We start from the raw sequence: 15,231 nt of genomic DNA on the forward strand, positions 1-15,231 counted from the left end.
TGGCAAAATTCTTGTTAGAAATTCTTTGGATACAGTTGATCCTCAGAAAATGAAGAAGGTCCACTAGACGACCGCTCAAGTTTCTCATTTCAATTAATAACATTTTTAGTTTTAAGTGCTTCTCTATATTCAATTTTCACAGTCTGAACAGTTGCAAGACATTGATTTACAGATTTTTAAAAAAATGTAAATACAAAAACCAGTAAAAGAGCCTTTAAAATATTAAAGTTTTCAGCTATCAATGATGTGAATATGTATGGATAAGAGTGGGAAATAAAATTTTAATTTTTTAATTAAGAAAATTAGACAATATGCTCTGCATTATTCAGACCTTCTTTAGTTGAGTAGTAGCTTTTAAAATAGATATATTTAGGGTAAAATTAGAAGGTTTTCAGACCTTTTAGTCATGGAAGAAGAGGTATCTCCCTGCCTTATGCTTTTAAGTCTCTTTTGAAAACTAGAAGGGTACTACAATTCTTTAGATTGCACTACTCATTTACTACAGTGCTGTTTAGCTTACTCAAAGCCTCCAGATATTTGACAAGTCATGACTACAAGTGCGAGCCTTAATGCTTTCCTCTGAACGACAAGGCTCAGTGTTGAACTCCTGTGTTGCTGGTTGGTTGAGAATATTCTGGAACGCAGGGAATTGCCCCAGGAAACTGATCTGGAATCCAAGTGCCAGGTTCAGACTGCTGCTCCACATGTGAATAACCAGTGTAATCCTCAATCCAGCTGTGACAGGCACCCAGGCTGAATAGTAGTCTGCAGGTTTTTGGAAGCCTACACAAACTGGTGACCACCAGATCTCTTTTATTTGCTTTTAAAAATTACTGACACATTGTGCAGTAAAAAGTGTTATAGAAATGATAGGTTACAAATCGGCTGTTAATAAACTGAAATAGCCTAAGAGACATTATGTCATAAATAAGTCAAGGATTTAAGTTTCCCACGGGGATGTTTATTAAAAAGAAATTTTAAGTTTGTCAGAAGCAACATCTTTCCCTCTGATTCAAAAGCCTGAGTTCACATTAAACATGTATACATTTGTAAAGTCACACCTTTAGAAGGTAGAAAATTTTTAATGAGATAAATGAGGACAAAGCTCTACATTTCATACTTGGAGGCCATTGTAACTGAGTATGAACTGAATATGTCACATTTCTTTTTACTGTTGCCTTTTAAACCCCTCCCATGTAACCAGTTCCATGACGGCTCTGTAGCTATTTGCGACCAAGGGACAAACACCCAAACACTTTTTCACATTGTAAGCCGAAATGTTCACATACAGTAGAGTAGAATTACTTAAACCAGATTGCAAGTTGCAAGATTAACTGTAAAATCTAAACTCCAAGAAACCAAGAGGGCAGAGCCCTGAACTTTCTCTCAACTTCACGGTTACGGTCAATAAGTTATTATCTCATGAACAGATTAGATTTTTGTAATCAGGAAGCATTTTTGAACTGAAAACATTTACTTTTAGCTGCAGTTAGAGTGAAATAGAATAATTTTTCATACTCTACTTCGTTAGTGTGTTTTCCATCTATAGCACATACCATAATCAGGCAGCATTTAGTGACAAATTCTGATTCTAAAACTATGTTTACATTTTAATAAACATTTAATGAATGCGGAAACTACGGACATTTTAGTTTTTATCTGAAGTAAGCTAAACATATGGTAAAATGCATGACCAGATAGTTAAGTTATACAGAACAAAATTGAGTAAACTAAAAAAACAACCCTAATTTTAAATTATTTCAGAAAGAACTGCTGAAAAATAAAGGATAATAAATAAATAGAGTCAGTCTTACCAGGGAAGACTACAAGTTAATAATAAAAATAAATTCTAAATGCTAAGTACTCTTGGACTCAAACAAAGTTAAGCTCTTTCTGCCCTACATATACAGGAGTGACATCGTAAAGGCTACGTGCATTCCATCGAAGATTGCCTTTCTGAATACACTTGGTTGGCTAAAGAAGAAAAAAAAAAAAGGTTTCTACTTACCAGATTGGAAAGAATCAACGTACAAAATGCTCTATTTGGGTGCCTTACCCTAAGTAACACTTTCATGTCATATCAAAGATGGCCTAATCCTGCCAAGCTCAAATCACCAGTCATTTTGATACTGATATAAAGAAGCAGAAGGTGCTCCGACAGACCAGAATGACCGTACCTGCACATGCCACCTCGAGTCAGCTAAAAAGCCTGAGCACTTACTTGGACTTCAAAATTCATGTTCTCCAGAAATTTCTGGTTCATTGTGTCCGCAAATTTGTTGATGGCTCTCAAGAACACCCTACAAAAGAAAAGCAATGACACAGATAAATGAATCTCTGGGAATCTATTCCAACCGTGTCTGATACTGATGGAAGCACATTCCAACACTGAACATGCTGGAAGAAGCAGAAGTCACACACACATGAACATAGCAGGTGACATTCTGTGCAATGGCATGTTGTTTATAGTGTGTTATACATTAAAAAAGTTAACCACATGATTGTCAAAAGTTTCTTGCTCTCCATTGAAAAATTCAGACAATATAATTTCTTTTCCTCTGCTGCACACTGCATGGCATTTGTGAAAAGACATAGAGAACTATTCTTTCAAACACAATTTTACCTTCTACGTGTCAAAACCAAACCATTTACAAGAGCGTTATTGCCTCCTCCTCACGGTTTGACAGCTGAAAGAGTTCCTCGTACTTACATTGTTAGCTAGGAGCTGCCACTGCATTTTCCCAATTAAAAGATACTGTGTGCGACTCTTTGTTTTTCTCACAGGTGACGAGGGGAAGATGACATCTCTGCCCATCTTCCTCCTCAGGTTCTTCATAAAAACACATTAGAAGCTGAGTTAATGTCCAGTTATTTTTTTCCCCAAGAAGAAGGGTGTGAACATAATCCTTTTAGCTTGAAAAGCTCCACCTATTTATGTTCATTATTAATGTAGCAAGATAAAGATATGTTTCTAAAGCTAATTTCTTCGTCTAGCTTTCCAGCACAGTAGATTTGTAAAACAAAATTCGATTGTATCTCTAAATATTTATAAAAGTTTATTTAAATAATTCAGTTTCATTCAGTTTACAGTTTTGAAAACAAGTGATCCATTTATCTCTTCTGCATAGGTAAAACTTAAAAAAGTTTTAAGCTGAAATATTTCTAGAGGAAACTCCGTGAGGGCAAACATACCGCAACCCGACGGAGGTGAACACAAGGAAGAAACAATCCTAATCGTTCAAATGCAATGACTGACTGCCGAGTACCCACTACCGACATAGACAAAGATCTAGTAGTTGTAACAGATGTGTCCACAAAACCCCCACCACCTTAGTGTTTAGTAACATCAGAAAAAGCAATAATTCAATAATTAGAATGATTAGCAAAAGATTAAGAGACCACAGGATACCCATATGTTCCTGTCAAAGGGATGTTGCATCCTTGTGTCAGATTCTGTGTGGTGTTCTGGTCTCCCATCTCAGAAAGATAAACAAATACAAAAAGAGGGAAGAAAACAAGCAAATAAATGTGACAAAGAAATGACCAAACACGTAATGGATGGTGCTTGTGACCTGGTTTCTGTAGCCAGAGGACACTACGTGACTTAGAAGGGATATGGTAGAATCTATAAAATTAAAAGTACCATGGAGATGAGAGACTTGCTGTTCACTGTTTCTCACACAAGCACTGGGGAGCACTAAAAAAAAAAAAATCGGAATGTGCATTCAAAGTAAGCATAAAGAGATAGTTTTTATGCTAGTCTTGCTCAGCTATGCAACTCATTTCTACAGGATTCCAGGAATGCCTGAATTTTTCTCCTGGCTGAAAAGTGATCAGACATTTCGAAGACGGAAATGAAGGGAGGACTAAATGTCACTGGCGGCTGGGAGAACACAGCCCAGCATCACCGCTCCCCAGCTCCACTGTTACACTGTTCCCTAAGCAGCTGTTCATGAGCCACGGCCAGGAGCAGGAGACTCACTGAAATGATTTTTAGTCTCACCACAAAACCAAAACAAAACGAAAACCAAACCCCTATACATAAAATTGCAAGGGCTAAATTCCTAAATTCATTTTCTTAATGAGGGAGTTAAAGCAAAAGTTCAACTTTTGACAGGCTTATGACAGGGAATCCTATTTAACCGTTAAGCAACAGTCCAATGAAGCACACTGCTTCCTTAGGGCAATGACCTGACTGGCTAGATTGAAACCCTTTGTTATGGTTATGGTATTCAATGAGGAAAAAATGCTTTGCAAAAACCTATAGAATGTTTTCTTTCCGTCCATGTAACATATCTCTGTAATGTTGGTGTGATCAAGGAAATAAAGTGATTTATACATGGTGTTCCATCATGCCAAGTCCTCTTTAAGGTGATCAGAAGGACACTACCGTTTTAACCACCACAGTAACTGTGGCACTGGAAGGTAATGGAGTTCCAAGGGTGCTGTGTTGCCCTCCTGCACCTCCCCACACATTCACATGAGCTATTTCCAATGGGCTAGGACATAGACTGAGTTCATCTTACTAATACTAGCTTAGTTAATCTCGCAAGCTGAAGTAAGGGTCTGATCTGTGAAATGCTGAGTGTCATCAAATCATCTCATGTTGAAGAAACCTCATTTTGCCCAGTACTGTTCTTGCAGGCTGTCACCACCGTCCCAAACACCCTCTGCATGGTCACAGAATTGCCCTGCGTATCCATTGTGATTTCAGCCTGTGTTGCTCCGAACGGGCTATTGTAACTTCTTTTCAGCCTTTTATGCGATCAGTTCTTACTCTGGGAAATGGGATTTCCTCTGCAAGCTGCCCCACACTACCCACAAGAAAATAAACACATTTTTCCCTAACGCTTCACTCGCATGGGTACATTTATCTCTACAAAACTGCCTGATGCTTGGCACAAACAGTTTAAGATTTTTTGGAAAAAAAAAAAAAAGATTCTAAAAGGAATGCTCTACTTTAGACAGCACAAAAAAAATACACAGCTAGACAGAATCAGGGACACCCACAAATTATTCTGTCTGTCAGCATCCCCATTACTCTTCCGAGTACAAGTTCTGGGTCAGGGCCTTTTTAGCATCATGTCTTTGCTGTAGAACTATATTGCTCTACATCCTCCTCTGATTTACCAACTATATTTCTTGCCAACTCACATAATCAAGTTCTTCAGCTCCAGCTGCTCCAAGAGTAGCATTTCCCTTCACTCAGTCTTTTCTTGGGTAGGAGGAGGTGCCCTTCATTTTTGAGACTTTTTTTTAATTTCCCAGCTTCTGTGAATTGACCCACTACTCCAGCACCTGTGGTGAAGAACGTCACCTAAAATACCGTGTTTGGGCAGGATCTGGTACAGTGCTGATAATTTGTGTCATGTTAAAAAAAAAAACCCTCACACTTTTAGGTACTTTGGTTTTTTTAGCACAGAAATATCATATAAGATACCGTAGAAATAATCAAAACTTAAGCATACATGAAATGTATTAGTGCAAATCTATTCCATAATATGGACGTATTTCTTGTGTGCTATTTTTTTAAATTTTTGTGAAGAGCTTGTGGCGATACATAAAAAGGCCCAAGGACACCTGAGAAATACGGAGAAACTTAATGTCCAGTAAAAATCACATAATTACATGTAAGCTCTTTTTTGTGAATATCCCTTTCATTCGCACAGATATTTTTATCTGACATACTGGAATGACATATTTGCAGGAAGCACGCAATACTTCCAGGCTGTCAAGTTCCAAATATTTTCATGCATTTGTATTTTGCCTAAAGCATGTCTCTATTCCTGTCATTGGGAGTCAGTTAGGCAGGACATTTGAATTCTATTCCTGACTTCTGCCAATGCCATGCAGTCCTACCTCAGTGATTTCATGGCTATATGCCTCAGTCTTCTCTTTCACAAAAAGAGGTATTAATTAACCAGCCACAAGTGCAAAGCTAAGCAGGTATTTACAAAACACTTTGAGATTTTGATGAAAACAAGAGAAAATATAATTTTAATTATTACTGAGATCATCTTCCTATTTAAAGAACTAAACATTGCTCCAAGAGAAGAGAGTTAAAGTGACTTGATTGGAGAAATCATCATTCCGTACATGGTTATTCATAACATCACTTATCGATTCTGACATAACAGAGAAGATACAGCGAGAAAAAAAGATGGTAAGAAAGGATTCTCCCAGAGCAGCTCAGAAAACCACAATATGTACTGACTTTAGAAGAAGTTATTGATAAAAATTACCAAAAGGGATTATCTTGTCACAGTGTACTATAACTTAATTTCCCGTGTTTCTATAACAGCTCATTGGAGCTTACCATTCCTCCCAACCTGGGGATTGCTGCTCAGTTTTGCTTTGCAAGTTTAGACTGATCTAGACTGACCAAAGGCCGGGATCTTGATTTCTCATACTGATAATGCCATTAGGTGCTTTTTCTGTTTAACACTCTCCTCTTGTCACATTTTCCTTTAATTTTAGTAATCACATAGGGCTAAAAATATGTTCTTTCAGGTGTTAATTATGATAACGTTTCTACAATTACTTCATTAATTTCTCATCAGTTTAAATAACCGTGATCTAAAATTGTTGAAAATTCCTTCACCCACAATAATTTCCTAGTGATTTCCTGAGCATATGGGGATCAATGCTTCTCATTTGCAGTTCATACCAGTCTCTTAGGCGTGAAGGTCTATGGATGATCTTCAAAGACCAGAGCTTCTGGGCTTAATCCGGGTACAAAAAGGCAAGGCCTTGGCTTAGGACAGCGACAGAACTGCCATGGTTCCACTGCTGCGATCTCCTTTACCTTTCTAAATTTCCCGCTGCTTCTGCTTTGCTTTATTGTATTGTCAGAGAAATTTCTTTCAAATTTTGGCTTGAAAGGCCATACTGTGCAAGCACACTCAGTTGCGAATGCTCTGATGTATGTTCTAAACAGGGGCAGAACGGTGCTGTAAGTAACATAAATAAAGACAAAGCTGAAAATTTGTAAGTGAACCTAAGATAAAAATTTGATTTCAAACTGACTCTCCCTCAAGCAAAATAAAACAGAGGGGCTGAGATAGAGCAAAAAAGCAATTTCATGTTCATAATCAACATGTTCTTAATCAAAGGAGGATTTCAAGACTATTCCTTCGAAGATGATGACTCTATTTAGCAGTAAAATAGGTCTGCACATTGTCCTTGCTTTTGAAGTGCAAACAGGTGGTAAACCTAAAATACAGATCTGGAGCTCCGAGTTATTTTTAGCAAACATGTTAGAATTAGTACATCAGCTTCTTGCAGCATAAAACAAAGAGGTGATTACGGTGAAAAACCAACCAAAACACCCCACCACAACAAAATCCCCGAACTCAAACTGGCACTGCCTGTTCTTAGGTGGCTTTGCAGAAGCTGGTCTTTTTCCGCACCTAGTTTCAGACGTAGAACACTTCTGGGTCTGCGAAATTATTTTGGGAAAGATGCCTAAATCGGGTACAGAATTACAAATCTTCCCAAAATCATGAACTGACCTTTTCCTCAGACTCTTACACATGAATTCTTTTAAAACAGAGGTCCAACAGCAGTGAGATGTCTTCAAAGTCTTTTCAAGGTCACAAGACTAAAATTTGGGAGTTCACTGCTTCAACTTTGAGATGAGTAATCCAGACCCTGAGGTGAAGGTTGGATTAACTCAGGTACTTATGAGCATCAAGTCAAACTCATGTTTCCTATGTCTTCTAAAGCTGTGATTACACTGATATAATGACAGGTGGAAAAAATTATTCAAGTACAGACTTCTACAGGACACAGGAAAATAGAGATAAGTTTTAAAGGAATATTATTTCCTGTGTTGTTGTGAAAGCTCTTACTGAAAGAAACTATTAAAATGCTATTATATGTTTTCTTAAAAGTCACATCTGAAAACCAACGAAGACATGGCCAGTTTTTAAAACTCAAAATGACTTCCCACAAAACCGGAGTGCTTTGGCTTCAGAGAATTTGGTCACAAATGAAAGTCAGAAGCAGCTACCGTATCTTCAGTTTGGCAGGTGGTTTTTTTTCTAATCCCCAAAGGCTGAAAAATCAGCACTTCCACCAGTGAACGCTCCACTTAGGCAGATGAGGAACATGAGGGGAGTTCTTTCAAAGCCTAGGAGATGCACTGATGATTATTTGAAGATCTCTTCTGATTTCTGATAGACATGGTCTTGCCACTATGCCAATTACATGAAAACTGGAATAGAGAACAGCTGAGCTGAAATAAGACTCCCACAATTTCTGTTGAGTTGATAGTTCCATCTTCATAAAAAGCTTTGCAGCAAACATCTGATAGGTATTGTAACATGAAGCAAGCACAAAGGAAAGGCAGCTGAAGTCAACTGATTCTCTTGTAGGCTTCTGTCATGTTTCCTCTTCCTTGTTGTGTGCAAAGCTAGAAGGAGGGATGCTAAATAAAGAAACTAGCACAGTGGGTCAGACCCAGTCCCAAAGGCTGAGCATTGCCAATGACTGAAACGCTGACCAGCAACTAAACTACACCTGGAAGATATAAAATAAACAGAAGAGAGAACAGACAAGCAATCAGTGTGACAAGAGAACTTAAAAACTCACATTCACTATTTCAGTGACCAAAACAGAGCAGCAGGAGAAAGCCTGAGAAAACAGGTGAAAAGATTAAAAAAAAAAAAAAAAATCTTTACAGAGCAACAGCAGAAATTATCTCCTGATAACGCGGCAAGCTACCAGTGATACAGAAATGAAGGGCAACGTAAGATGGAAACACTATTTAAAAACCTTGTAGCTATGTGAAACGTAGTTATTAAGAGCACAATAATGGCAAGCCTTAGGAAGCAATCCACTCCCATGGTAACTGGAAAAATATGGCCAGTGGTGCAAAGAAAGTAGTATAATTTAATCATATTTCTCCTCTGTGTCAACTCAGTATCACTATAGACGGAAGAATAATTTTTGTACCAGTCATACTGCATTCTAATGATAAAGCAATTGTCGTTTTCCTAAATTCTTTTTCGTTGTACAGCCCAAGAGTCTATCTAAATAGCATGGCCAGAAAATAACTGCCTAAAAGTTAACTGCTATCCAGCTTCTCCTGTCTCAATTATAAACTGTTACATACAATTCGTTTTCTTTATTAGTATTATTTGACAATTATTCTTGAATAGCTATGCCAAGCATACAAAATAATACATACTGTGATGTATTGCCGTTAATTTGACAGCAGTACAAAAGCAACACCTAGAGAAAGACAAGAATGAGCAATTGCTTTGATGCCTCCAACCGGAGTTTCCATTTGAGTTCTCTTGACTTCGGCAACAGCCTCTTTGCACGTGGCTTTTCCTTCAGTGTCTACCTAAAGCACGTTTCAAAGACCACTTAACTCCCATTTAGGAATCAAAATACATTTTCAGAACTGCATATTAGGTTCACCAAAGTCCTTTGAAAACGTGACGTTTAACATGCTTTAAGAACCTTCATAGCTTGGAAACTAAGCATGCAAAATGCTGTCATGATGCACTCCGATATAGGTAACTCAGTTCGGAAGGTATTTTCAGTATTTCTCCTTATATTGTATCGTCTCACTTTAGTCTACTCTCCTTCTTTTTGTGTATTAAAAAAAAAAAATCACCTGGTGTCTTTGGTGCTAGATCAAGATCCAAAGCTGAAACCCAGTTAGTATAAATGAATGTAGTGACTTCACAAGGGTATATCAGGATGTCGTACACTAATGAAAACTCTCAAGGCCTTTACTTATGAAGGAAGCTTGAACTGATATGATGAAATTACTTCTCCATTCTTCCACAGATTTTTGGTTTTCACCTTTTGACACTAATTTACCCTTACTGGAATATTTGTACATATCATTTAGTCTTCATTTCTACAGATCAAAGAATGGTGCAGAGGTGATACTTCGGTAAACATATTTTCATGGGTGTTTCTAGAGCCTCTTCCTAGAAATACTTTTATTATTTCACAAGTCAAAGGATTAAAATTAGAGAATTACACGAAACTAACGGATAACACTGGATAGTGCTATCGCTGCTTTTAGTGTTTGGAATGGGGTTATTTGTTTGGGGTTTATTGTTGGTTTGGGGGGGTGGCTTTTCTGTTGTGTGTTTTGGTTTGGTTTTGTAGCTCTGTATTTTACAGGTAATTGCGCAATAAAACTTTAAAGATAAAATGTAGCATTATTTAGGCTTTGCTTTTTCTTCCCCGTTACATAAGCTTTCCTTACTCTGCATCTTCATTCTATTTTAACACAGCACAGGTACTTCTGATTTTTCAGATATTCTTGTTGGAAACATTTAGCAAGCAAATATCTTTTGTCTAGAATACATAACTTCTTTACTTTTAGGGAAGCCTAGCTTTTTCTGAAGCTAAAAATATGATCTCTAATTACAGGTACTGACAACTATGCATCTGCCTCTTGTCTAATTGCTGCTCACTCAAGCTTACCACTTTACAGCCAAAATGGTATCAATAAAGAAGTTGCATTGAATCAGCAGATTAAGACTTGAAAAAAAGATCATTATGCAGCAAATGCATGATACACCAGCGGGGTTATCTTTTGATGTTGCTGTTTAAAGTATGAAAATAAAGGTTCAAAATAAAGTTAAACATCTTAAAACGGTATATATTAAGTTTCCTTAAAATATCTTAAGATATGAAGTGCTGCCCAAAGTTGCTCATCAGAAAGGGGAAGACAAAGATTGCTCAATATCATTAACAACGCCTGATGCACATTACAAATACTTAATTTATATTTTCAGTATTTTCTGTAGTAATGTATTTAGAACAGTTTACGTGGGTAATCTCTTTATTATTTAACTCATTTGCACATATGTGCTACAGAGTGGAAAATACTACTTATTGTCTTAACCCCCAAATGTTTTACTAAAATTAAAATACCTGAAAACATACACAAATATTTTATAACAGGCCACATAGCAAAGAACCTTAGAGATCTCTATATGTAAGTCAAAGTTGTATCTGGAAAAATAACAGTTTCTCTTACTGGCTTTCTGAAAACATCCAACTAACAAGTTGTGTTTCTGTGCTGAGTTGCTGTGGCCACTGAAGACTTTGCCTTTAGTTCAGGAGACCTCAGGCTCCAAAAGCAGGAGCATCCCAGGAGTCGATATCAAGGAAGATGAGACACTGTGCAGTGGGAGTGGGAAAGGGACATCTCCCAGCATGTGACAGATACAAGACGAAACGACTGCAGTCAGAATGTAATAGGCATCCGCTGGGTACCATGACAGGCAATAGCCTGTCTTGCTGAGCGATGATCTGCTGCAGTCACCGCATAATTGTTCAGCTTCTTGGTAAGCAGATAATTCCACAAGATGGGTAACAACCAGCAACATGCAGAGTTAGTGCAGCATAAGCATCTGGTAGTATTTGGTGCTAGAAAGATGTAAGCGATGGAAATGTAGGGTTACATCAGGCACAACCAGAGTTGAGCACCTGCAGATGGAAGAGACGTTCTCTGCCAAGCGTACAGCTGACAGCAGAGCATTAAATGACTCAGTCAGATACATCAGCCACAGCTGGAAGTGTAACTCTCCATGGAAGTAAAATTACAACCCACAGTGAAACTGCCTGTTCTGTTTATCTGCCTTATGCCATTCGCCCTGTTACAAGTGCTGACTTTTGTAGGGACTGGGGAAGACAACCAGGAAACAGAGTCACCTGGACTTAGTGGAAAGGAGATACAAATCTGCAAATACTGAGACACTGTGTGCCGCATTCCCCAGCAAGAAAAACAATAAATAAATAAATAACATGTCCTTTGCCTCTGAAAGGGACTTTATATTAACAGGGAAATTGCATTTCAGCAAGGACATCCTTAGTCTCATAGCAGAAACAAACCGTCCAAGGACACATCTTATTACTATACATGATTAAAGCAATGACTGAAAAATATAAACTGTTTCAACTTGTTATAATACTTCATTTACCCTTTCGTGCGCACGTGCATACAGAAATATTTTCATTAGACATTCACACTTGTTGCTTAAAATGCTTTTCCAAATATTAAAAAGAAAGTTCTGCAACACGCTATAAGCCTGCGTGTAAATGTGTTGCGACCCCTGAAAATTCAAGCCCTGAAGAAAAGCAACTGCATTTCTGTCAAGTATGCTTGGGCCGGTCAAAAATCGTCAGAGGAAAATGGGATCAAAGAAAGGAAATGAAGCCCCTGTCAGGGCTGCTCTGGGGTAATGTAGCTGCACCTCAGCCAGACCCAAGACAAATATACTGGAATTGTGACTACCAGCTCTTCAGGTTTTCTCTTCAGAAAATTTAAAAGAAAAAGCAGTCCAAGAGCTACTGGATTTGCTATGTGTGCTTGTTACTTAAAGATTTGTCCTCATAATGCAACATCTTGTCAAGTTTCACAGGACAATGAGCAGCTAATTATTCTGAAAAGATTTTTTTCTATTCAAAGGCAGAGTTGTTTGGAAACACGCATATGCATAGTGTGAAAATTATGTTTTTCGGAAGTCCTGTTTAACAGAGTAATTCACAGATGATCTATAAAAAAACCTCAAGTTAGGAATCCCTATTGTCCCTCTCTTAAAAATAAATCCCTACAGCCCCTTGCTAGGCAACAAATAGGAACTTACTCTGCCTCGTTTTGCAGGTTGGCCAGGACCTAATGGCACCAACGGAATCTATAGTTCCTGGCAGGCTGAGAAATGGTGAGGTGCTTGGGAATGCAGGTGGCACTGATTTGAAGCCATAATGAGATTTTGCTGAATTAATAATGCTGCCGCAACATGTGAGCTACATGAGAACCAGGTCTTGAGGGTGTTACAAAGCAGCTCATCAGCAAATAAGCAGCTATTTTTAGTATGTATAATGAAAGAAAATTGGCAACATTTCCAGCTGTTTTGCCAAATACCTGCAGTGCTAACTCTTTCAAGTTGAACTTGAAAAGGGCTGGGGAACACTTGACTCCAACGGATGTCTGAAAACACTTGGATATACAGGTAATGAAAACATATTTTAGAAAAAGCCTAAGTACTGGTGTTAGAAAATACCCTACTGTGTTATCTCACATGAGATTTTCAGCAAGTACAATCTGACCTTGAAATATACTGGTGAAAGCCTGTTTCCTTTTATTTTCAAATACCTAAATATAATGTCAGCAAGGTTCAAAAAACAACTCAATGGACACGCAAACAATGAAAGTGCCTTCTAAGCCAATTTAGACTGGACACCAACCAAAACTGACTCCAGGCGGTAATAATGAGAAGATCAAGTACTTTCAAACTCTATCTGAGCAATTACCATTTCAGAGCCCGGAGGACCAGAAGGAAGGGATGTGAACACTCCCCTCTCGTTGCTAACCCTCCTAACCATTTCTTTTGTTCAGCCAATCTGACTCCCTATGCACTTTGTGTGGACAATAAGGTACAAGAATTTCCTGGGAGGAATGATGTGCCTCTAAATTAAAAATTATAAACAGCTCAGAGATAAGACGACTATATGGTGTTACCCAAACCAGCAAAGCATTTCCCCACAAATGCCACATACCTATGAATTACTGCTTTTAATAAGCTAATGGCCAATAGTCTAAGTACCATAAGTGGAATAAAGTGCACCTACAAGCAGCAGCAACTAGCCAGAAGTGTGCAGTAAGCAACCTTCATTAGAACATAAGTTGATTGAATCTACCATGGAGAATCACAAAAATAACTCAGATATTATATCCTCATGACCTCAACGAGGATTTTACTGTTTCCCAAAGCGTTCTGCCCCATCTAGCATACCAGAAAAAGTGTTCTTGCCATCTTGCTGTTGATAGAAGGAAGAGGGGAAAAAAATATAGATCATTCCACTTTTTGATTCTCAGCTGCTGATAGAATATAGAATATAAAATACAGTGGGACTAGTACACACAGATTCTGCCTCTTTCAAATGGCCTTTGGGAATCTGAACCTGCTTTGAGAGCAAACAGTACATTATTTATAATAGTGATTTAAATTAATTAGAGTTAAATTATTCCATCCTGATACAGGCAAAGCTTGGCTAAGTAAGTTTAGTCAATTAAGCTTCTACTCCCGTTCTTTCAACTCTCCTACCACAGTTTCCCCTGGACATGAATGTGTTCATTCTCCCTTCCTTTGGACAGAGGTGTCTCCCTTCCCAGATGGCATACCCTCTCTCTAATAAAAAAAAAATATCCCCAGGACCTCTCACTCTTTTCCCTTATCTATGCCAGACATCTAACCTTTAGTAGAAATATCCCTGATATCATGCATGCAATGTCTGTATTTATGTATAGGAGTCATTAAAGTGTCCTGCTCATTAGGGACACCTTTTAACCACAAGCAGGACCAAGTTTGCAGTACTAGTGAAGCTCTTCCCTTTCTTCTGCCTCTATGTAAATGTACTCTGGTTTTACATTTCTGTACTGCAGTATATCCTAGAGCAAAATTCCTCCAATGCCCACTTTCCCTGCTAGGTACAAAATACGAGAGATCGTCGGGGGGAGCCTGTCAGGCTTTGTTGAATGCCCAGAGGGAAGAAGTGCCAACCACACTCTGCCATTGCTGAGGTTACACAGCAGACGTGCCTTACAGCCTGGAACTAATATTTTTGCAAAATCAGAAAGGGGAGACACTTGAGGTAAAATGTGTTCTTCAGGGTGTAAAAAGGCCTGCATGTATCCTCCTACTCAGAACAGGTGAATTAAGAATGAAAAACCTTAGCTGTGCGAGCACTTTTTGTAGGGGTTTTATTTATTTATTCTCTTCTCTTCTCTCATTGTTATTGTAAGAGACCCCAGCCTGACTCATTGTGACTTTTTTCTTTGCTACTTCTTCAGTTTGGAGTAAAACATGTTAATAAGACAAAGCTAGAAATCTAAATTACTCTTCAATTTATTTCATAGAACACCCACCTCCTCCCAAGAAAAAAAACACACAAACAAAAAAATAAAACCAACCCCAAATTTCTATCAAGACTGATAATAAAAATCCCCCCTCACAGTTGTTGATATAACATAAAATTAAGACATGAAAGTAAGATCAATAACTCATTTCCATGTAATCTTGGTAACAACAACAACATAATCAAAGACTATAAACACTGCCAAGTCAATTTAGGTAAGCAGAGTGTTTATAGAAGCACTGTGAAATAGCTGCTAAACTTTTTTTTTTTTTAATGCTGACTTTTTTCTTAAAATATTTTCATTTGACTTGTCCAACACATGGTAAGGTTTAGAGC

General features: G+C 37.9%; 1 protein-coding gene across 1 annotated transcript in view; it reads right to left on the reverse strand.

Annotated features, from left to right (window-relative positions):
• The window catches only part of DOCK2 (dedicator of cytokinesis 2), a 180,263-nt gene that overhangs the window by 47,413 nt on the left and 117,619 nt on the right, over window positions 1–15,231 (reverse strand). The window contains exon 30 of the mRNA XM_065644433.1: window positions 2,222–2,300. Coding sequence (XP_065500505.1) covers window positions 2,222–2,300 — 79 coding nt within the window. The remainder of the gene's footprint in view (window positions 1–2,221; window positions 2,301–15,231) is intronic.

Source organism: Caloenas nicobarica, chromosome 13 (assembly GCF_036013445.1).
Source record: "Caloenas nicobarica isolate bCalNic1 chromosome 13, bCalNic1.hap1, whole genome shotgun sequence".
In the NCBI taxonomy this organism is placed as follows: domain Eukaryota; kingdom Metazoa; phylum Chordata; class Aves; order Columbiformes; family Columbidae; genus Caloenas; species Caloenas nicobarica.